The following is a 25,611-nucleotide window of genomic DNA, read 5'->3' as shown; positions in this document are numbered from 1 at the left end:
AGGAGCTGCGCCAATTGCAAAGAGACCCTATAGAATATCCATACTAGAAGCAATTGAGCTGACGGAACAACTCAAGCAACTGCTAGATCAGGGCTACATCCGTCCTAGTAGCTCACCCTGGAGAGCTCTAGTACTATTCCAGAAAAAGAAAGATGGGACACTCTGACTATGTATTGATTACCGAGGATTGAATCAATCAACGATCAAGAACAAGTATCCTATTCCTAGAATAGATGAGCTTCTTGATCATCTTCAAGGTGCAAAGATCTTCTCCAAGATTGATCTCAGGTCGGGTTACTATCAGATAAGGATCACGGAAGAAGATATCCCAAAGACGGCCTTCAATACAAGATATGGGCACTTTGAATTCCTAGTTATGTCATTCGGGCTTATGAATGCACTTGCCACCTTCAATAGGTTAATGCAGGATATATTTAGGCCATATCTTGATGATTTCGTGCTTGTCTTCTTCGATGACACTTTAGTCTATTCTAAACAGGAAGAAGATCATGAACCCCAACTTTGGATTGTCCTTGAGACAATGAGGTCACATAAGCTGTATGCTAAAATGAAGAAGTGTGCATTCTTCAAGCGTCAGATTGAATATCTGGGATTCATAGTATCAACAAAAGGAATATCAGTGGACCCAGCCAAGGTCAGAGATGTGCTTGAGTGGCCAATACCAGTATCCGTCAAAGAGATACGTAGCTTTCTTGGATTGACAGGATGGTATAGGGTCTTCATAAAAAACTATGCTTTGATTGCAACACCTCTGATGGACTTACTGAAGAAGCAAACTTCCATTGCATGGTCAACTCTTGAACAAAATAGCTTCGACTGATTGAAGAAAAGTTTGGTATCAGCACCTATTCTAAAACTTCCAGACCTCAATAAGGAGTTCGAGGTAGTAACTGATGCTAGCATTCTTGCTTTGGTGTGTGTACTTATGCAGGAAGGTCATCCAGTAGCATACTCTTCAAGGAAATTGAAGAGTCATGAAAGGAATTATGCTACGCATGATCTGGAATTGCTAGCTTTCATCCATACTCTAAAGCTTTGGAGACACTACCTGTTGGGTAACAAGTTTACTCTAGTAACTGACCATAAGAATCTCAAATGGATCTTTACCCAGAATGAGCTCAACATGAGGCAATGTCGGTGGATTGAAGTGTTGGAGGAATATGAATTTGAAATCAAGTACCGACCAGGGAAAGAGAATGTAGTTGCTGATGCACTTAGTCGCAAGGCATTCCTAAATTCCCTAATCTTGCAGAATCCATCAACAGCCAGATCTCTAGCTATAAAAGTATCTATGCCAAACAACCCTATACTTGAGTTAGCTAGAGAGGAAGCATGCCATGATTCGGCCTACCAAACAATGCTAAAGGAGATCTCTATCAAGGATCAGAACCAAAAGTTGAAGGCTAAGTATTAGGAATTTTCCATTAATAGTGGAGTTGTCTACTATAGAACAAGGTTGTGTATACCAGCAAGCTAGTCACTTAAGCAGAAGATATTGTGGGAAGCTCATGATTCTCCTTTCGCAAGACATCCTGGCTATGCTAAGACTCTTAATGCAATTAGGAAGAGCTACCATTGGGAGAGGCTCAAAGGTGACGTTCTCAAATATGTCACAGAGTGTTTGTCTTGCCAACGTATCAAGCCGTCATGATGCCAGGGAAACTGCAATCGCTTGATATCCCCAAATGAAATGGGAATTCATCAGTATGGATTTTGTTGTAGGCCTACCCCAAGTCCAGGGAGGATACAACTCCATCATGGTTGTGGCTGACATGCTTACTAAGGTTGCACACCTTATTCTACTAAAGACAAACTATAAAGCCTCAAACATTGCAAGATTTTTTATCAAGGAGATATTCAAGCTACATGGTTTACCCAGAAGAATCATTAGTGATCGTGATTCTCTCTTCACATCACACTTCTGGAGAGCTGTCTTTGAAGCTATTGGGACGCAACTCTGTTTTGGCACCGCTTACCATCCCTAAATGGATGGCCAAATAGAGCGAGTAAATCAAGTCATCAAGGATATACTTAGGGCATATTGCTGTCGTGAGCCGAAGAGGTGGATTCAATACTTGCCTTTGGTTGAATTTGCCTACAATGCTTCTTACCAACAAAGCATTCAGATCAAGCATTATATGGTCATGATTGCAGAAGTCCCCTAAACTTTTTTGATCCAACCCTAAGGGTTGAAGCTTCAAGGCAGATGTTGGAAGAGATGAATGACCAAATAAAGTCAATAAGAGAGGACATCCAAGCGGCCAAGGATAGACAGAAGGCCTACGTGGATTTGAAGCGTCAAGAAAGAGTCTTCGAAGAAGGAGACATGGTCTTCATTCGCGTACGCCCTAAAAAGAGTTCTCTATCCTTAGGAGATTGCAAGAAGCTAAGTCCAAGGTATTGTGGGCCATACAAGATCCTCAAATGCCTAGGACCTAATGCTTATAAATTGCAACTTCCTGAGAACCTAAAGGTTCACAATGTATTCCATATCAGCCTATTGAAAAAATATGTACCTAATCCTAACCATGTACTTGACGATCAACAAGTTGTAATGCCTAATTAAGGAGCCCTTGAACTAAGGCCTCATAGGATCTTAGATGTTAGGGAGAGACAATTAAGATCCAGAACCCTGAGAGAATGCCTCGTCCAGTGGAAAGACTATCCTGAAGAGGATGCCACTTGGATAAATGAAGGCACAATCAACCATCAATATCCCCAGTTTATCTCGAGATGAGGACATCTCGATTTTTCTAAGGGGGAGAGAATGTAATACGTCAAATATTTTAAATTTATGGGAGAATTTTCTCACCGTCGGCATCGATCTTGCTGGAGGACGGAGAGGGAATTAGTAGGCCAGCAAGCTCCTCGCTCGAGCTTTCTCGGCCTCATGGCTATGCATGGTGACACGAGGAGAGGGAGGGTTCTCTTCCCTCTCCCTATAAAAACCCCCAATCAAGGGAGATAGCAAAGGACGGCCGAAATAGGGACGCTGCCCAGAAGACGGACGTCGTCAACAGCTGCCCAGAAGACGTGACGATGCCAACAGCTGCCGTGAAAGGACGAAGGGGAGGGCTTCGCATTGCCCATATCCGTGCGCCACCTCCATTTTTCTTGCCGCCGACTAAGGGCTCACACCCCCCCACGTAATCTTCTGGAAGTCAGAACTTCCAAAGGGGGGGCCTCCTTAACCCCCCTTCCTATACTCTATTACTACTTCCCCCCCCCCCCCCCCCCCGGTTTTAATCCTTTTAAGGCCCCCCTTCCTGTGCGTTTGGGGATTTCACCTTGTACTTGAAACCCCTTTCACCCCTTGATTGTGGCTTCCCAAATCCCCTTTCACCCCCGTGTCCTAAAAACCCCCAAGGCCCCTTCTTATGTTTTTTTTTTGGGATCACCCTCCCTCGTGTTTAAAGGATCATGAGCCCCTTTTTCCCCAATAAAGAGTGGGCTTAGAGGTCCTATTATTACTTCCCCCTCCCCCCCTTCCCCCCCCCCCCCCCCCCCTCCCGTGCTTTTAAAAGTCACTTAGGCCCTTTCCTTAAGCCCCCTTTTCCTTGGAACCACACCCCCCGTGTATTAATCCTTAAACCCTTCCCTTGGGCATTCTGAAACCACACCTCCCGTGTTAATCCCTTAGAACCCCTATCCCTTTTCCTTGGAACCACCCCTCTTTCCTCCGTGTTAAAACCTTCCCTAGCCCTTCCCTTGTGGAATATTGAAACCCCTTCCCTCCAAGTTTGACCTAAGGTCCTTCGACCTTACTTATAACCTTTACGGTTACTATATCCTGTTAGAGTTCTCTCCCGCACCTTGTGTTTTCCCATCCCTTTTCGTTCCTCGTTTGAATGAGTCATTAAAAGGCCATTAAGCCTTTCCATGGCTTCAATGGGTCTTAGTCGTAGAAGACTCTGAAATACCCTTTCGAATTTCCCCGACTTCTAAGGAGGGAGCCTTCCAAAAACTACTATCGACGGGTGGTACAAGGGAGCAACGGTGAATTCCAAAGAAGAATTGTAAAGCTGCTTCCACGTCCGAACAACTACAATTGTGATGCCTCCTAGAAAAGTCCAAGGTGCAGGTGCGGGAAGGTCATCTCCCGGTATCCATGTGGATATCTCACCCCAAACCCAAGTTTTTTCTTCTTAAATTTTTATTTTATATCGTTGTAATTTAATCATGCAAGGTTAGTTGTTAGAAATAGGATATATTTTGTCCTAGCTATTCATGACCAAGGAATTTAGTCATTAATACATCTAATGGAACATGCAAAATAAATAAAGTATAAACGTACTTTTTTTCAAATAGCTTTATGCATTGAAATGAATTATGAGCTAGATTATTACCCATTAAAGTAGTATACTTCGGTCAAGCCTAAAGGTATAAAACTGCATCTCACACTACTAACCCCTATTCTTTTTACAATGAATCATCATGGAAAGTGCAAATCATGAAAGGACTCTTACGATGCATAAACTCTATGAAATTATCGTTGCTAACTGCATAACTTAGCAAGAAAAAGGTTTCTTATTTAGCATGAGTTTTGTTCGCAAAGAAAAGGAAAGATTAGTTGGAATTAACCTAACCTCAAATCGATAAAGTTTAGGATTGAAAAGTCAATTGACACATAGATAACAAATCATGTGGAAGTAATCTCGAAATTACCTTCTAGAGTTAACCAAGTTGATATAAAGTTAAAAATGCCTAGGCTGCAAAACATTCGTTGGGAATGATTTAAATTCCAAGAAACGTCTATACCTTAAATACTTGTCCACATTCCCTGAATGTAGGGTCAGTACATTGTAATCGTAAAAGGAACTAGGGTTTGTCCCTGAGATTCTTACAAGAATGAAGCTAGGAAACCCTAGGTCTAACAACGTCAGCTTAAAGAACCTGAAACATATTGATTCATGACTCCATTATCACATAGTACGATGCGGCACTTGCACAGCAAGTACGGAGTCATATGGTCTTGTGATTGGATCACAAGAAGGAAGGCCAAATTCTCGCAACGAGGATGGCGGATCCTTATGCAATTTATCTTGCAAGAGGATGTATACTTTGATATCCTTCTTAAGTAAGGAAGATTAATTGAAGATTAAAGACCAGAAAACTGGAGTACCCAATGAACCTTAAGGTTTGACCAAGTTGGGTTAATAGGATATAGGGGATCTTGCCAAGTTGCAAGTCATCCCGAATCGAATGCTGGATGCATTCAAAAGGAAGGATTCATTCCTTAACAGTTTGCCAATAAAAAAACAATCAATGGAAATGTTTGTGCTTGCTACAAATTTTAGAGCACTGTTTGACTTGTTTGACCAATGAATTAAAAGATAAATGAATATCTATACTTCAGGTTGAAGGCCTGAAGGGAGAGGCAGCTTCAGTTACCCCCGATTGCCTGCCTGACCCTAACCAAGGGAGTTGTTGACCACGTTGGCGGGAACGTGGACCGAACCCGTCGCGAGAGGTCTCTCTGTTGAGCACTACTTGGAGCAGGAGGATGCTTGGGTTCCAGGGGGGCTCTGGCCATAAATCCCTCGCCTTCCGGGTCCTACACAAGAGGCCCGCATACTAGTCTACGGGCGGAAACTTGGAATAGTGATCCCTGTGGATTGGTGGATAGCCTTCGGGCATCTATAATTGATGGTGATGAGGATGTCATATATGGTTAAGATGATTTTCATTCTCACACATGACATCGTTAAGCAATCAAACTCCCAATAGATGTCTTGCAATAGCCTTTGCCTCCCGACCTTGAGAGTGAGACTCATGGTGATTAAGTATTGTCTGATCTTTTGTGATCTCTATTATACACATTGCCGACACTACAAAGGATAGGAAGGATGATCACTTCCTAGAGATGGAGAGGTTTTTAGCTTTTGGGGAGCTTGATACATGATGGTTCCATCTAGTATTCTACAGAAAGGACATGGCCTATTCATTGCAAGGGATGTCCATGTTCCACCTAATTTAGAGGTGACCCTTATGTGCTTCTGTAGACCCATATATGGGTGCCGTCCTTGGCATTAGCTCACATGCTACATCCCTAGCATGAGCACCTATGGTTTGTGTCTCAATGCAACCTCTCTTTCAAATAGAGACATTACTTAGATATAGGACCAAGGACTTTATGTAGATGGCAAGCCATATGCATAAGGAAACATAGCACATCTAGTTAATAGAAGTCGAGAAAGGAGTGCAAAAAGTAATTGTGCATTTATGGACTAATAAAATGGCCATGAACTAGGATCCATGAGAAAAGATCTCCCAATATATATTCTTGTAAATGCTAGTGATAAGCTAGTGAACTATGGATTTCATAAGCTTGAAAGAGCACCTCCACCTCTAGACTGAAATTTAGATGGTTTTTCTCTCCCATGATGGTCTTATTTTCATGGGTTGTCCATGTCTATAAATAGTTTTTCAATTTTCTTGCACCACATAGCAAAGTTTATAAACAATAAAGATTTTCCTATGATGTCTTTATACTATGATTGCATATTCATGCATGCTTATATTACATTAATCAAGTTAACATCACTTTAGAATTTTCCATCAATTACATACATGGCTAATTTGAGTAACTAAACTAACAAGTTGAATAAAAACTAGAACTCCATTGCTTTATGAATGTTAGTCTATCCATTACATTTGTGTTAGCTAGAAGCAAAATAATGCGGATGAAGCTCCCTTAGATGAATATATTACAACTAATTTAGCTTGTTGAAATATTACTTTCAATTGTAGAAAAAAAGTGAGTGATGTTTTCAAAAATAATGTCCAATATAGAACAAGATTTTATACTCATGTTTTGAGATGTCTTTTATATATCTAATTGTCTAATCATGCACATCTAATAAAAACTATGATACCATGGAGATTCTCTCTCACTTGTATGTATTATGTTTATGTCTAAATGATGAGAGGATATATGAGGCTAGTGTGTGTATACTTGTTTAACGAATAAGCAATTTTTATAAAATATCAATGGTCTTTCTTCCATGTTAAATGCTCATAATCATGCCAATATGATAGCTTTTGGATTATGATGTTGAGAGGGATGTACATCTACCCTCTTATGGCATCTCTCATATGTCAATTGAGTGCATGAAACTCCTTCGTAGGAGTGATCCAAGCATTTATGCCAAATTAAAGAAACTAAATGACTCACAAATTGATGACAAGGATGATCTCATTGATGATGATGATGTCATGGATGACTTTATTAATGGTTGGTATGGTGAAAGTGGCATGCTTGACAAATAAACTTTCCTTAGCACTAAAATGCTTGATCAAATCTATGAAGGCTCAAAATTGTCACCACTAAGTGCAAGTTTTCTTATTCTTAACCTCCAAAATTGTTATTCTTGGAGTATGTATTTGTTTTAGCACTATTAAAGTACATGACTTCTTGATTGTTAATGTTAATTGCATTATTGTATATTGTTTTAATACTTAAATCTAAACTTAGTCTTTGTTTGAAACATTACAAGTTACTATCTCAAAAGCTTATACTTGCAAATAATGTCCTTCCTACATCGAGATAAGGTGAAGAAGATGTTGACCAAGCTTAGACTCTAATACAACATGATACACAGACATCCCCAAGATTGTGTTATGTATAGAGGTGGATATGAGTGAGGAGAGATGCCCAAAACATGAAACACCTCATTATAAATATATGAGCAGAAAGGCTCCTCGTAAAGTACTTTAGCATTTTCTATTGGCTGCTAGTACAAAACATATATTTCAGACCCTACACTTAGCAAAACTGATGGATTGGGGAGCAAAGAATGCAAATACAAATGGGATTATGCAAACTCCCTTGGATTGTCTTGCCTTCAAGCACATCAGAATTTGAATAAGAGCCACGACACAAAGATGGGTGTAAATCCACTCTCTATGTGTTCAAGCAGATAGTCTACTTGGCTTATATTCTAGCTTTGAGGAGCATTACTTCCTCTTTCTCCTCCCTTGGTGTCCACATTAACTATGGAAATTGTGCTAAATTTGAGTTTATCTAGGAAAGTGACCTCTCAATCTCTATGCACCACCTAGCAACACACCCTTTGACCCTATAAACTTTGGGCAATAGTGGGGGGTTATGAGTGTATGGAATGGAAGGTTTATTGTCTTAAAGTTCACATGAGGGAGAGTGTGTATGAGATGTATGGATGATTCCTAACTCTTTTTCCTGTTTAATATTGTGCATACAAAGACAATCACACCATCTCTTTGTAAGAGATCTTTTGCTTTTTTAACATGCACGCTCTCGTGCCGCTATGCACACACAGTGTAAAAAACTCTAGAGTGTGGCTTACTTATGGATCTAGAGAATCAATACCATTTTAGTCATTAATGTTAGTGTCCGTAGTGTGAATGGTCCAAACATATTAGATTTTTGGACAAGTTTAGCCAATTTATGATATTTTAGATATTATCTCTTGTAAAAAAAAATCCAAGAACTATAGACAACTTCTAGAACAGGATGACATGTAAAAGAAACCATATATCTTTCAACCATTTTGAGAGGATTTTATGTAAAAAGAAGGATTGGCGAAATCATGTGACGTACGATCGCAATTTTCGGGCAATGAATAGCACTCCAAAGTGAGAGATGAAGAAGGAGTGATGTGATAGGACAATCATGTTGGTATTTTACCCCCCTTTTGGAGCCAATGGAAGCATCAGATTGGTGGTCTGAGCAGCATAGAGGAAGGTATTGTTTTATATACATTTCTGTCTACAAGAGATTTATCTTCTCATAATCCAGAAATAAACTGACAAGCTTCATCTTTGTGAGTTTTTTTCTACGTCTCCTATTTCTTTGAACCCTCTTCTCTTTCATCTACTCCTCTCCTTGAATCTCCCTTCACCTTACTGTCTCTTACCCCTGTAGTAGACTTTCGACCCCAAATGCTCCGACAGTGGTGAACCCAAGGTAAAAGTCGGTAGCAAGTGTGTAAAGATGGGGGATTCTGTAGCTTCAAGTGGTGGTGATGCTTTACAACAGATGATTGCTTTGTTGCAGCAACAACAACAACAATAGTTGTTGTTACAACAATAGATGCCAACTTGGCAGGAAGTAGAAAGAATTGATTCCTTAACTATTGTTACACGAGCGGTGATCAAGAGCAAGCCTCACTCACAACCCGATAACGAGACATTAAGAAGTGCCAGTTGGGGTAATTGACTTTGTCAAATGCACAACTCAATTTGAAAATTTTAGATATTCGATAAAACACCACAAGCCACACAAAAAACAAGACTAAAGCCAATGCCTCTTATAGCTCACAAAAAATTTAAAACCCGTATGTGGGTAGAGCATCACACAACCACACAATGGAAATACCAATAATTCAAAAACAACCCAAGAGAAATATATTCTCATACCTTAACAACCTTGAGCTAACGCTTGGCGCTTTGACACCCAAAAGCTTTGACTTCCAAATTGGCATGACAAGAGCTCACTCTAGCATGCGACCCTCCACTCTCCTCTCTCACAAAATACAATTGTAATCAAGGGAGAAGGCCCTTAACTCTCCATTCTCATCTCCTTATATAGTTTTCTATCCACACTCACACACATTAGGCTTTTTGCTTTTAGCTTTTGGCTTTTGCTTTTTTACTGCTTTTCACTATTCTCGTTTTTTCTACCCTATGCATGTTTGCAACTTGTTTGAATCATAATTTCGTCATTTGAACTCCGAATATAGTTGTTTCGGTACTCAAAACAATTGGAATGCATTTGGTCGACAAGTCAACGCGGGCAGAATTACGAAAATCTATAAAAAAAGGGAAAAGATACTGATTTTTGTAAATCGCATCATTTTTCTCCATCTTTTATCTTGGACGACTTATTCCCTTCCTTGGCCTATTGTTCTTGTAATTGCACACACTTTCACCACAAATGTCCTCTTTTCCTTCAAGAAATACTCGCTGACGATGTAAACCATACGATCTTTTCCTTTGATCCTTGAGTCTTCAAAATAAACAATCTCTGAATATGAACCTGTTTTTTATACAATGTGCCCTAGCAGGAATATGGTTTTTTGAAATGAACTCTGTGCCCAATCATTCATGATTTGGAAAAATATGCAATGTTGGATCCATGATATGCAGCCAATCAATCGATGTTACACACAAAAATAATGTATGCATTAAAAAAGTTGTGCCTAGTCTATCTACATGTGATCATGTGTCATGCAAAATGTAAAAAAAATTTCTTGATTAATTTAAAACTTCTTATCCTCACCTCTCAACTCTCATCAATAAAATATCAATCTCCGCTCCACCCATCCAAAATCTCACAATCACTCTAGAAAATGATGGTCCTCAAGATGTTGACCAGATAAGAACAACCCATCTCACAATTGGTGGCGTCCTTCACGACCCTCTAGCTCACCCAACTTCCTTACACACTCAACCAGAGGTTCCTAACTTTGTGATGAGCATCCTAAATATCGTGCGTGTAAGAAATGTGCGTGCTCAATGACAGGTGCTCTCTCATGTGTGCGTGCATCTAAAACTTACTGCATATAACTGCAGCGGACCTCATGCCATGCTAGTGCTCAATGATGATGCAAAACGTGATTCATCCCAACCCATGGCATGGAAATATTTGATAAGAACAGGAGATGACCCTCGAGTGCAGTGCATCAACAAGTGCAACGTGAAGTGCTCGTAAACCCATAATCCCTGTGATGTGCAAAAGTCTCGACAAGAAAACATTCCTAGCTCCTCAATGTTCAGTAGCTATTAGCAAACACAAGCTTCATCCAGTCCAAAAAAATACGAAGCTCGATCAAGGCTATCAAGTTTCACACTCAACAAATCAAATAAAATGATAGAAACAAATCCTAAGCTAGACAAACACAAGAAATCCAACTATGAAATAATAAAACAAACTGCCATACAAACAACTAAGCTAGAAAAAATCAAACCTAACTACAGTTTGACTAGGGCTTTTCAGTTTTCAAAAAAACACTTGACACCATGAGTGCATTGCAGTTGAAACTTTACAAAAGCTAAAAATTGGTGATACAAGCTTTCTTTTACTTGCAGAAAGAGGTTGTTTCTTGCAGATGTTGGCAAGGCATGGGAAAGCCTTTGAATTTGAGGCAGATGAAATTAGATGTGTTGATCCGCCCGACCATAGTTGCACCTATGGTGATCTTTACATTACCTCATGTGCCATGGAATTTGAAGCCTATTCTAGTACCTCAAGCATATTTACCTAAGTTGTAGGAGCTTTTGAACGAGACGATCAGGATGCAGATTTTGGGGCCCTCTTCACCTCCATATTTGAATCCGTGGTTTACTATTCCAAAGAATAATGGTTCTTTGAGGTTTATACAGGACTTACAGCCAGTTAATAAGGTCACCATAAGGAATGTTGGATTAGGCCCGATAGTGGATGAATTTGCAGAAGCATTTGCAGGCAAGGCAATTTACTCTATGGGAGATTTATATTCAAGATATCATCAGTTCTAGCTTGCATTAGAAAGCCGGGATATCACTACCATGAAGACACCACTTGGATTGGTTAGGATGTGCACACTTCCACAAGGAGCAATCAATTCAATGGCGCATATGATGAATGCTATGCATAAAGTTTTGAGGGAGTATATTCCTCAGTTGACCTTATCCTTTCTTGATGATGTGCCAAGGATATGATATCCATAAGAAGAATGAAGAGTTGAATGAGTAGGGATGTAGAAGATTTGTGGCTGATCATATTGCCAATTGTGATAGGATTTTGAGCCATCTTGAAGAAGTGCACTTAACTTTGTTAGGAGAAAAATCAATTTTTGGAGTGGAGGAAGTATTAGATGTTGGGCACATGTGTGGACCATATGGAAGAAAACCCTCACCAGTAAAGATTGATGCCATAACCAGCATGTGGGAGACATGTTCAAATATATCTGAGGTAAGAAGATTTTTGGATGCATGTATCTTTTACTTGATATGGATTCCGCATTTTGCTCATGTGACTGAAAGTTTATATCAGCTCTTGAGAAAATGGAAACAGTTTTGGTGGGTAAAACAACATACGAAGGCAGTTCAGAAGTTAAAGAGCTTATTGATTTCAGCCCAAACACTAAAGATGGCAAATTAGGAGAATGGGCAGCCTATTATTCTCACCGTGGATACAAGCCCAATTGGCATTGGTTGGTCGACAGTGGGTCAGGATGATGCTGATGGGAATAGGTATGCCATTCGGTTTGGAGCAAAGGTCCTCAATGAACAGCAACAACGGTATTCTCAATTCAAAAGAGAGCTTTAGGGTGTAGTGACAGCCCTTAAGTGTGATAGGGAGTATTTTATGGGAGTTCATGTAGTGGTAGAGACTGATTGTCTACCTCTATTGGGCATGATAGTAAATTGCTCAACTCATGATATTGCCATGTTATGGTGGATTGCATATATAAAGTCACTTAACCTTGATTTTCAGCATATTGCAGGTAGAGAAAACCCCGTGCCGACATGCTTTCAGGAGCAAGGTTTGAAGATGAAGAGGAGCTCATGGAAGATGAAGAGGATGATATGATAGGTGCTGAAAACAACTTTGTAACAATAGGGAATGAATATGCTAGTACTTCAGGTACAACTGTTATAATAGGGATTTCAGTAGTAAGAAAAGAACTTACTGCCATGAAGAAGAGATGGGAAATAGAGAGAAAGCATCATCAGTGTTATGCTTCAGTGAAAACACAAATTTTGGAAGAGTTGTATGAGGATGATTGGCTAAAAGTAGGCTAATATCTCAGCCTCATGACAAAGGAGGCTGAATGGTCTGAAGTTAAATTCAAAAGGATTAAAAGAAAAGCTTATAGGTTTTTCTTAAAAGATGGATATTTATGGAAGCATGCAAATAAAAAGAGAGAAGATCTAGTACGTGTTTTGGGAGATAGGTCTTCTCAACAACAAGCGATGCAAGAGTTTCATGAAAGCTTATGGGCTGGACATAGAGGAGTTTGGGGCACATTTGCCAAGATCAAAGAGAAGCATTGGTAGAAGAATATGTACAAATATGTGGAGCATCACGTGGAATTTGTCAGATGTATTCCATGGTAAAGCATAGAGATGGGTTGCAACCGACCTATCCATTGTCTATGCATTACAAATGGGTAGTTGATTTGGTTACCATGCCTAGAGGTTTATGAAAGTTTGCAGGTTCTTATTGGAAGAAGTCTTTTACAGGTATGGTTGTGTTGGTAAAGTGGTTGCTGATAGAGGAGAATTGGATGTGGATGAGGCTTGTGACTTCTTTTCATGATGGGGCATCAAGCTGGCTTTAACTTCAGCCTACAATCCTGAAGAAAATGGCAAAAGTGAAAGAGGTCATCAGCCTATCATTAAGGCATTAGCAAAGTCATGCAAGGGCCGGATGAAAGAATGGCCAAGAATGTTATATTTTTCTTTGTGGGCTGATAGGACCACTCATAGTGCAGTACATGGTATATGCCTGCTGAATTAATGTATAGACAATAACCAATTATGCCTATTGAGGAGAATGTTACTACTTGGAGTGTTCTACCATGGGAAGAGGGTTTGAATAGAGAAGAGTTGCTGGTCCCACGCATTAGACAATTAGAAAGAAGGCGTCAAGACATTGAGACAGTCATGAAAAAGCTGAAAACTGCAAGGATCAAGAACAAGAAGAGGTTTGACAAGTGACACAGACTTCGACAATGAGCTATACAAGAAGGGGACTGGGTGATGTGCTGGTTCATGATAGCAGCTTGGAAAATGGGTATAGTGCCAGTCGAAATATGGCAAAGCAATGGTTTGGTCCATACGTGGTTAGGTTTGTTTTTGACAATGCTACCTATGCATTAAATGAGATGGATGGGACAGCTCTAAAGCTTCCAGTGAGATTGGAAAGCGTATCAAGCTCTTTAAATGAAGGGAGTCTTCAACATATGAGTTGAAGGAGCTGGATACTTAGCATGAACATGAGAATATGGAAGAAGAAGAGGTAGAAGATGAAGACATTGACATGGCAGAGCTGACACTGCAAATCCATAAGACTTTGGCACATGCCAGAGGATGTGCAGATTAGGAGAGGGTGGATGTCATGCCAGTACACTCACACAATGTAAAAAACTCTAGAGTGCGGCTTGAGAATCAATACCATTTTAGTCATTAATGTTAGTGTCTGTAGTGTGGATGGTTCAAACATATTAGATTTTTGGACAAGTTTAGCCAATTTATGATATTTTAGATATATCTCTTGTAAAAAAAAATCCAAGAACTATAGACAACTTCTAGAATAAGATGACATGTAAAAGAAAGCATGTAGCTTTCGACCATTTTGAGAGAATTTTATGTAAAAAGAGGGATTGGCGAAATCAGCAATGCGCGGTTGTTGTTTTCAGGCAATGAACAGCACTGCATAGTGGGAGATGAAGAATGAGTGATCTGGCAGAATTCTGGCCAGGTGTCCCAGTATTTTACCTCCCTTTCAAAGCAAATGGAAGCATTAGATTGGCGGTCTAAGTAGCATAGAGGAAGGTATTGTTTTATGTAGCTTTTTGTCTACAAGAGATTTATCTTCCCATAATGCAGAAATAAACTGATAGGCTTTATCTTTGTGAGTTTTTTATCTACGTCTCCTATTTCTTTGAACCCCCTTCTCTTCCGTCCACTCCTCTCCTTGAATCTCCTCTCCTTGAATCAAAGATATGCTTGATTTGTAGAAAAAAGCCTTCCTAAGAAAAACATATTAGATTTTTGTACAAGTTTAGCCAATTTATGATCTTTTAGATATTCTCTTGTAAAAAAAATCCAAGAACTATAGAAAACTTCTAGAATAGGATAACATGTAAAAGAAAGCATGTAGCTTTCAGCCATTTTGAGAGGATTTTATGTAAAAAGAGGGATTGGCAAAATCGTGCGACACGCGATTGCTGTTTTTAGGTAGTGAACATCACTCTAAAGTGGGAGTGATCTAGCAAAATTTTGGCCAAGTGTCCTAGTATTTTACCCCCCTTTCATAGCCAATGGAAGCATCAGATTAGCGGTCTGAGCAGCATAGAGGAAGGTATTGTTTTATGTACCTTTTTGTCTACAAGAGATTTATCTTCTCATCATGCAGAAATAAATTGACAGGCTTCATCTCTATGAGTTTTTTTCTATGTCTCTTATTTCTTTGAACCCCCTTCTCTTTTGTCTACTCATCTCCTTGAATCTCCCTTCATCCTGCTATCTCTTACCCCCATGGTAAACTTTTGACCCCAAATGCTCCGACAACGCAGACTCATTGCTAGGTACACTAATTGAGTGTGTTTAGGGTTCAACTCCCCTAGAGTTTATCAAAATCTTTCATATGTATATCTCGATGTAGACATATAATGTTTCTAGCTGCATTATAGACTATCTTATGACTTTTTTACACTATAAAACAAAATTTAACACTTTCTTAAACTTGATATCAAAGGCTTAAACCTACATGGATCTTTCTCAATCCAACAACTATATATGTTTATATGGAAGATGACTATATATATGTTAGTTTTTCATATACTTACTATATAATATCTTTAGAGATGGGATACAATGTGTTTTCATGGTTGAATAAGAGAGTATAAGAAAGAGGAATAACACAAAATAATACTTACTATCTTTGCATATATGGATTTGTGCAAGCATGGTTGATGAGAGAGAGGATGTGTATGAAAAAACATGTGTGGACTTCGAATCAGAAACATCAGCCATTTCCCTTTGGACCCAGCAAGTCGGGTCCTTTGGACCCAAACAACCCATGTCATGGAACTCTAGTATCTTTCATGAAAACAAGATCTTTAAAAATTCCATCTTTGTCGGAAAGAACACATATATACCTATCTTTGTTGGAACAAAATGTATACTTAAAGAAGTCAAATATATGCTTGATTTGTAGAAAAAAACCTTCTGAAGAAAAACATTGACTTCGACTAGCTACACACCAAATGGCAAATGCCCAACCTTTACCCAGAGTGTGAGCATGCAATTTTTGAAACTAAGTGCAAACATGGGCACAAAGCCTTTACACACCAAAAGTATACATTTTACAAAAAGTAAAAATAGTCATATTATAATTTTTTTGATTGGTTGCAAATACAGAAAGTGTACCCTTGTCTATTACTTTACAAACTGCATGAGGGAGACTCCCTGTCCAAAAGTGGGCAGGGAGTTCACCTATTTAATAGGTAAACCATAAATCAAGTCCTCTACATTGTGGAAAAGACTGAAAATGCCCAACCCCTAAAGAAGTATTTTGATTGGTTAATACTTTCAAAGTGGGTATCTCTCATTTGGTGTGTAACCCCCGACCTTGGTCTTACCGCATCTTAATTGGAATATGCCGTACATAAAGAAGCATGTGATCCAAAACATTACATGTTCTAGGAGAAAGTTTCTTTCAAGAACTAGCTTATAGTGATCATAATTTCTCCTTGGAGATGAGCGTGGTGGAGTGAGCTCACCTTGCAGAGATCTCAGATATTACTCCTCGTAACGAGGTGCATGGTTTGGAAGAATTCGCAACTTGATAGATGGGGGTGAGAGCCTTGTCAATCCTAGTTTGCAAAACGTTGGGGGATGGCATCCGAAGAGCAAAATGGAGGGCTTAAAAGACATCTGCCAAATCCAGATCTTCCAATTCGGGAACATGGCCTTTCAACATGCCAACAACTGTCTCCATAGAGGGCCTTGGATCAGGATCCTCCAGAACACACAAGAATGAAGTATTCAATAGCAGATGTGCTTCCCTTATCTCCTCTACAGAGTCCACTTTTGTGATATTCTTGAGCAATAGTTGGTCATCTACTTGGTGTTGCGTCATGTGAAGGTAGAGCCAAGACGGCAAGTAAACTTCATCTGCCTCACCCATGGAGGGATCAAATTTTTTCCTTCCACCAAGTATCTCCATGAGCACTTTTCTAAAACTGAAAACATTCGATTTGGCATAGATCTCTACCCGCTCATGGAAACACTCAGAAGCTAAGTAACCTGATGTGCCTCTCATGGTCGTTACCACATGTGTTTCCTCCCAGGGCATGAGGGTAGAAAGCCCAAAAGCTGAGACCTTGGCTACAAAATCCTCATCCAATAAAAGATAGTTGGATTGTAATATTTTCATGCAATAAAAGTTAGTTGGTTAGTTTGAAAGTTAGTTAGTCAATTAATAAGTTAGTAAGATTACTAACTAAAGACTAACAAAGGTAAAAACTGACTAGCATTAATAGCTAATAATTTTCATTCCATTAAAAATATATTTAAAAGATTCGAGAGTCATAAATCTGACATTTTTCTCGGATTGATAAGTGTTGAGATATCGAGCTCCACTCGTGATATGCCAGGGTGACCGTTGTGTATTTATGTCACCGACTTGTCAGTTGCAGATGCGGTTGGTACACCGCCCATGAATAATAGCTAGATGATAGCTATCCTTATCTACTCTAGTTTGTGGCTTAGCTAGTATGCCACCTTAGTTAGTTGAGTTTGGTTTGAGACCCATATATAGGGTTCTTCTATTTCTATGTACAAGAGTTCTTTTTTGGCTTACACAAACTAAGAAGAGGAAAACTGTTTTCAGCCTCCACCCTTGTGTGTATTCCCCCATTGTGCAAGCAAGAAAGCTACAAGTGAGACTCCTTCCTTCTCTCGCACAATCTTGACAATAAGGACCCTAGCCACCCTTCATGAAAAGTACAATGTGAACGGGACTTATGAGCCATATTAATCACTAGTATTAATGTGTATAGTTTGAATGGTCCAAAAATATTAGATTCTTGGAAAAAAAAACACTATTATATTTTAGATATTATCCTAAAAAGATAGAACTAAAAGTTATTTAAAAGAAAAGACAACTGATGTTTTAGTTAGTTTTGGAGATTTTATAAAAAGAGAAATAAAGAAAAGTGACTGACAAAATCGCGCTGCCACAATCGCAGTCTACAGGCAGTAGACAGCACTTCGAACAGAGAAAAGGAGTGAACTAAGAGCTTTCTAACCAAGTGTCTTGGAGTTTTACCCCCCTTTTGGAGCCAATGCAACCATCAGATTTATGATTTGAGCATCAGATCATTGAGTCTTCTAAGAGCCCCTCCACTCTTATTCTCAGACTTATCCCCTCCTCTCTAATTCATTATAAATATGAGGCATGGGGAGGCACAAGGGAGCATAAGGAGACCCCGAAAGGCTGCAAGAGTGTAATATTTCCGTTGAAAATATTTCTAACCCGCAAGGGAATGCCGGCATTGTAGAAACGTATGGTTCGATCTCTATTGGCATAAACAACGGAACCGAATATCCTTGTATAAACCTCCAACACAATATTAGGGAGTTTGGGAATCTCCCAATTCTCATTTTTTGAATACTAAAAAGGTGGAACCCAGATAACATGCCCATAAGCTTCTTAAAAGCATATGATGTGACCTATCATTGGAAAGCACTTGAAAAATGGAATCTATTGAGCTACATAGCACTCGATTTGGAGTTGTAGTGTTCAAGTTATGACAAATCCAAAGATTTGACCACGTGTCCCAAACTTATGGGAAATTCCCATATTCCCCAATATGGTGTTCTCCTCTTAGGAGGAGGTCAAGAGGATAAGGATTGGAATTATGGAAAAAAAAATTATATTATCCGCTCTTTCCCCCAGCCAACGGTTGTGCTGGAGGAGAGGGAGAGAGGTGCTTATGATAAGCAGCTAGCTGGAACCATGGGGGGGTTAATGCTCATGCATCTGGCCACATGGAGGGAGGGAGGTACCTCTCCCTCTTGCTATAAAAACCATGGCTATGAGAAGGAGAGGGGGATCTGGAAGAGAAAGCGTAATGCTACAACTGAGAAGGAGAAAGGATGGAGAATCGACGCCGCTAGGCTGAAGGGAGAGAGAGAGCTAGAAGGGTCATCGTTGTGTGTCGCACCGTGAGGGAGGAGCTGCCGCCGATTGGAGAGGCTGCCGACTGAAGACCGAGACACCGCTGCCAACCATCAGAAGCCTTAGAAGCTTCTAAGCTCCCTAGAAGCTTCTAAGGGAGGGGAGGCCTTTAAGCCCCCTTCCCCCCCTTGCGTTCTTACACAAAGTGAGTCTCACCCTGGGTTTTAAGCCTTCACAAGCACCCCCTTTCCCCTTCAGGTCTTCCAACCACTTGATCCTCTTTTGGTTGGTCTGAAGGTATGCAAACCGGTGGGCAGCTATATAGTAGATTCCTGAGGCACTCGTCCACCTTCGTTCCACATACAAAGGTGATGGATTATAGATACGATCTAGGATGTTCATCATCTCAACCCTTGTCGATAATCCGGGGAATGCATCACAATCATAAACATGACTCGGAACACTAAGAACCTGCTCCATGCTTCATAATTCTGCAAGACAGCATCAAAAGTAAGGAAATTTTTGGAACAACAATATTTGCTTTACTTCATCTTATCAATATTTCTTAAAAACAAATCCTTCGTTGGTTCGCTCTGATACCAACTGTAACGTGTCCACCTGTTATCTTCAGGACACGTCTTAGCAGTCCATCGGAAAGGATGTCTAGAAAGCTCCGCTCGGCACTCCCATGGAATGTTACGGGGTTTGTGATCTAGGACTTTCCGCGTCTGCCACATAGCAGAAGTATTCTGGCCGTTCCCACTTAGGATCGACCTAAATCAGGGTTTTTCCTAATGGTCATTTCCTAAACGGCAACTAGCGTCAAACCCCAAGCGAACTATTTTACGTAGAATCGCCAGGGCCGAAGCGGATTCTCGCTGCACTTGGTTCAAGGAGAATGGGAAACAAGAGGGATGCAAAGCTCAACCTCTCTGCCATAAAGCATAGCCCCATTCTGTTCCCCTAAAACAATGTAAATCAGGATTATTATAACTTAGACTCTAGGTCAATGCCCTTGTTGTTCGTGTCCTTTGAAACGATCTTCTTGCTATTCATCATGATTGAGAAAAGTTCCCAGCCAACCGGGACCACCCATCTGTAGGACGGACCCATGGCCACATCCCCCGCACTTTCCTTAGGTTGTTTTAGTTTTCTAATTACCTACCATATTTAGTTGGATATGCATCAAGCATCTTTCTTAATTAGCCTGTTAGGCACTAGTTCCTTCACATAATCATAGCACTGACATAGAAAAGCAATGTCAAACAAGTTCCTTTTCAATAACTTATCATATTTATCTTTGAAATAAATTTATAAAGTCCAGCCCGTAGGCTTATCCATAATCTGTCCGAAGGCTATCCAGCAATCCACCGGGATTACTAATCCAAGATTCCACCCGTAGACTAGTATGCAGGCCTCGAGATCCAATCCCGAGCCACATTGGCCTCTTGTGCAGGGCTCGGAAGGCGAGGGATTTACGGCCAAAGCCCCCCTAGCACCCAAGTGTCCTCCTGCTCCAAGTAGCGCTCAATGGAGAGACCTCACACGGTGGGTTCGGTCCACCTTCCCGGCGCAGTTAACAACCCCCTTGGTTAGGGTCAGGCAGGCAGTCAGGTGTAATTGAAGCTGCCTCTTCCTTCAGGCCTTCAACCTGAAGCATTAGATATCTTTTCATTCTTTAATTCTTTGAGCAAACAAAGCAGACAATGCTCTATACAACTGCTACAAGCACAATCATTTCCAGTGGTCGTTCTTTTTGCCCAACTGCTAAGGAGTGAATCCTTCTTTCCGAATGCATCCAGCACTTGATCCGGGATCAATTGCAACTTGGTAAGATTCCCAAGGGTTTTTTTGTTAACCCTTATATCCTTGGGTTAGGGCCATACCCTATTAACCCAACTTAACCAGTACCTTAAGTTCTATTAGCAATAAATATGTTATTCCAATTTATTGATTGGTCTTTTGCTTCCAAGCAACTATCTAATTCCCTTATCTTGGTCACTTTTCCCAAGAAAAGTGTTATGTCAGGATGACTACTCATCCTCTTGGAAGATAAACTTGCGCAAGAATCTGCCAATCTCATTTCGAGGAATTTGGCCCTTCCCTTGTGATCAAATCACAAGATCATGCGACTCTGCAACTTGTTGCAGAAGTGTCGCATAAAAAACCATGGAACTGTTTTACCCATCGAATGGAGTCTTCTAATCACGGAATCATGATTAGATAGGAAACAGGGTTAGGGTGTCTTCATAACAATCCTTTCCTAATTGTACTAGGTCGACATTGTCGGTCCTAGGGTTCCACATTCAAATTGAGTTTCATCCTTTTAGCGAGCGATCCTTAGGGTAAAAACCCTAGATTGTTTCTCGCAAGTATGTCCTATTGTGCCCACATTCCGTGAATGTGGGCAAGTCTTTAGGATATAAGAATTTCAGCTTTGGCAATAGGAGCGATTAGGTCACGTCCTCAACGTGCTAAATCTCAGTTAGCACTTGGGATATGTTGCATCGATTTAACCATTCCTAAATGAGTCCCTTGCGGTTTAGGTGTTTAGATTAAAGCAATTTACTTGTCTATTCTTGAAGATATTTATGACACCATTTTAGTAACCACATGATTTATTGCCTACGTATCAGTGGATTTACAATCCCTAACTTTTCTGATTAAGATCAATGCGTAAGTTAAGTTATGGCATAATTCCTATTGATCCCTCTATAACATGCAATCAGAATTCATGCTATTAAGCTTTAGGGTTTTATGTTTGAACCATGCAGCCTTCTCTAATAACTACGCAATTGAAACAAGATTTATGCCGATTGCCTAGAGTTTAATCTTCTTCATGCACCCCTAGAGTCATTTCCATGCCTAGCAATTTCCTACGGTTGTTAGCAACCTTCTTAAAGAATGATTTCGAAGAAAAGATGTCCAATAATGCGACATGCGATTTATTCTTTCCATGCATAATCGAAGTGTACTATAATTATTTCAACTTGTAAAGATGGGCATTAGTTAATCTAAATTCGTTACTTTGTAATGCATAAAAGCCACTTGCTAGGAATGCATAGAGATCTTACGCTCTTCTTTTTCATTCGTTTAATAAAAATGACCAATTCTTTGATCATAAGTTATTTTCTTTAATTTAGCCAAGTATTTCAATCGAAAAGTGCATCTTATTTCCATAAATGATCTATGCACAATTTGAAATATTATGACGTAAATTAAAATTTAGGAAGAAAAACCTAGACTTGTGGTGAAATGTCCACATGGATGTTAGGAGATGATCCTCTTATGGTTGCACCTTGTGCCTTTGTAGGGCCCATCACGAATTTGGCCTTTTCGCCTTGGACGTAGATTTATGATCTTGGCCGTCTCCTTTGCACGCTAAACTCCCTTTGTGATTCGGCTTCCTTGATCAATTCCACCGTCTTTGAGAATCGAGCTTTAGAAGGCTTTAAAGCTACCTCCTCAAAGTAGGGAATGGATTTAAAAGACTTGAAATGGAAGGCTTTTAAAAGGAAACTAGGGTTGAAAAAAAAAACTTTGTGGAATTGCTAGGGAAAGGCCTTTAAAACCTGGCTAGTGGGCTTATGGGGGATGCAAGGGGAAAAATGTTAATTCCCGAGGATGCAAGGGAAAGGCCTTAATTCCGAGGGTGTAAAGACCGCTTTGTAGGGCCAATAAAAAAAGGGGTTTTAATCTTGGCTATTTCGGATCCACAAGAAGGGAAAAAGAGAACATGGCTATGGTGTCTTTTGGGGAAACCAAGGGCCGGAAGGTTTTAATTTTTGGGGGATATAAGGGAAGAAAAAGGCCTTAAACTCCAAGGGAAAAGGGGTGTAAAACGATCGCTTTAGGATGGCAAATAAAAGGTGATTTTAAAAGATCACGGGGGTTAAATGGCAATAGGAAAGGGGGTTAGGTGGAAATTGCAAGGAAATGGGTGCTTCAATCCCAGGGTAATAAGAACCCGCTTGAGAGGGCAATAGGGAAGGCCCACAGGAAGGGGTTTAGAAAATCGGGCTAATGGGAGCTTGTGGGGAACCCAAGGGGGAAAAAGGGGCTTAATGAGCTTTTAAAGGGCTTGGATGGAATGAAAAACATATTCGAGGTCGAAGGGTTGAGCTGAACTCATATGTATATGAGGAAGTGACCCGTGTAATTCCCGCCGACAGGATCAAAGTGTTGGGGCGCTATGAGAAGAATGGGTTCCAAAGGAAAGGATACCCTGATCTTCCAATGACTTACCGATTCCTGAAGATCCATGACCCAAAACCATACTATTATCTAGTTTCCGTAGATAAATGTAATAAAACATTATTCTCCCCTTACTAAATGTAAACAGTTGCTCTATCACCTCTGGAAATGTTGTACTCTGAAAGGGCTAGACCCATATAAATGGAACGAGACTTCTTTTTATCAATGTTAGTTTGTCTATGAGAATTGATAAAAATTTAAGTGACTAGATTGCTTGGTTGATAGCTGAAATGGAGATGAAATATAAATCATAATGATTAACGAGTAATAACGTTAAGAAACCTTTGTCCAAGAACAACCCCAGGTACAGATTCCCAGTTCGCCTCCTACATCAAGTACTGCCGTAATCCAAGAGAAGAAGTTTCTTCTCAAGCAGATTAAGCCACCTGAATTTGACGGGAAAGGCAGGTCCGTCCAAGCGGATGCTAAAATTTGGATTGAATCCATGGAGGATTACTTTGAAGTAGCCGGTACTGCACCCACCAACCAGGCTATGCTCGCCAAGCTGAAGCTCACCGGCGAAGCCAGGCTTTGGTGGAAGCAATGGTGTAGAGATCAAGGGATTGCGGAAGGATCTGTTACCTGGGAAAAGCTAAAGAAAGCTGTGCAGGGAAGATACTTACCACCTGTGTATCGCATGCAGAAAATGAATGAGTTCTATGAGCTGAAACAACTGGGACTCATTCTTGACGCATACTGATCTAGATTCGTCTCACTTCTTAAGTATGCGCCACAAATGGACATGACACAACAGGTGTCAAAATTTTGTGTTGGTTTGAACCCACGAATACCCGTCTCGAATCTATGCACCCATCAGATCTTCAGGACGTACTCATTCGAACTGCGCCTATAATTCAGGAGGTGCAGGCTAGACCAAGAGATAACAAAACTTGGTCCTATAATGACCCGAACAGAGGAGCATATAGGCCTCAAATGAAGAGACTTCAAGGTCAGAATCGGGGACAAAGAAAGAAAGCAAGGACTAATAATGTCAACAACTTTGTCCCTACCTAAAGCAATGGCCGAAACCCCCGTTGTTTCCACTACAACGAGCCCGGTCATTTCAAAAGGTAATGTCCCAAGCTTGGAGGAGAACATCGCTAGGCTCTTTTCCAAGGAATCGGGCCGTGGCCAAGGAGCCGCTACCCGAGGCAAAGGAAGAACCGCCTATGTTGCCAATAGGAAAATGTGCAAAGAAGAAGATTCAACCATGGAAGTAGAGTTTGAAAGGGCGACAGTCCATGCTGCTCTACACCATGATTTAGACACCGTCGAACTATCAAGGTAAAACTTTCAAGACCTTGATTGATTATGGCAGTACACATTCATTTATCTCACCAGCTTGTGCAAAAAGATTAGGAATAACCATAGTAGAAGCACCTACCTTGCTTGTGGAATTAGCAAATGGTCGTGAAGTCACTTGTACCAAGCAAACTACGAATGTGGAATTCTTTCTGGGAGGAAAAACGACTTTGGTCAAATTCTGAGTCATGAACCTAGGTATCCATGAGTGTCTACTCGATATGGATTTGCTTAAACCGAATGATGCCCACATTCACTATGGAAAGGGCCAAATTTCCTTTCGAAACTCTGAAGGGGAATTGGTCACAACTCAAGGAGAGGCTGGAAAGCCAAAAATTCAATTGGCTGAAGCATCTCGGATTATAAAGGGAGTCAGAAAGGGACTACGTGTCTAGTTGATTAAGCTCAACAGGTTAGATCAGAAGCAGGAGTCTAGTGAAGGACCTTCTTAGCTAAAGGAAAATGTGGACGTATTTCCTGAAGAGTTGACCGAACTCCCGCAAAGAGAAGTGGATCATGAGATCAAGCTAGTACCAGGAGCTACGCCAATTGCCAAGAGACCCTATAGAATGTCCATACCGGAAGCAATTGAGCTAAAGAAACAACTCAAGCAATTGCTAGATCAGGGCTACATCCATCCTAGCAGTTCACCACGAGGAGCTCCAGTACTGTTCCAGAAAAAGAAAGATGGAACACTTCGACTGTGTATTGATTACAAAGGGTTGAATCAATCAATTATCAAGAACAAGTACCCTATTCCTAGAATAGATGAGCTTCTTGATCGTCTTAAGGGTGCGAAGAACTTCTCCAAGACTGATCTCAAGTCTGGTTACTATCAGATAAGAATCAAGGAAGAAGATATCCCAAAGATGGCCTTCAACACAAGATATGGACACTTTGAGTTTCTAGTTATGTCATTCGGGCTTACGAATGCGCCTACCACCTTCAACAGGTTAATGCAGGATATCTTTAGGCCATATCTTGATGACTAGGTACTCATCTTCTTCGATGACACTTTAGTCTATTCCAAATGGGAAGAAGATCATGAACCCCAACTTCGGATTGTCCTTGAGACAATGAGGTCACACAAGCTGTATGCTAAGATGAAGAACTGTGCATTCTTTAAGCATTAGATTGAATATCTAGGATTCATTGCATCA

General features: G+C 40.3%; 1 protein-coding gene across 1 annotated transcript; it reads right to left on the bottom strand.

Moving 5' to 3' along the window:
- Positions 1 to 16,636: 16,636 nt before the first annotated feature.
- LOC148013123 (rust resistance kinase Lr10-like) lies at positions 16,637 to 17,035 on the bottom strand. The gene has a single exon (XM_087667845.1). It carries the CDS (start codon positions 17,033 to 17,035, stop codon positions 16,637 to 16,639), a length of 399 nt encoding a protein of 132 aa, XP_087523971.1.
- Positions 17,036 to 25,611: the final 8,576 nt, after the last annotated feature.

This window comes from Lygodium microphyllum, chromosome 26 (assembly GCF_053477565.2).
Source record: "Lygodium microphyllum isolate KBCC chromosome 26, Lygodium_microphyllum_v1.1.10, whole genome shotgun sequence".
In the NCBI taxonomy this organism is placed as follows: Eukaryota; Viridiplantae; Streptophyta; class Polypodiopsida; order Schizaeales; family Lygodiaceae; genus Lygodium; species Lygodium microphyllum.
The sequence above is the reverse complement of the archived record's forward strand: the minus strand, read 5'-3'. Positions and strand labels throughout refer to the sequence as shown.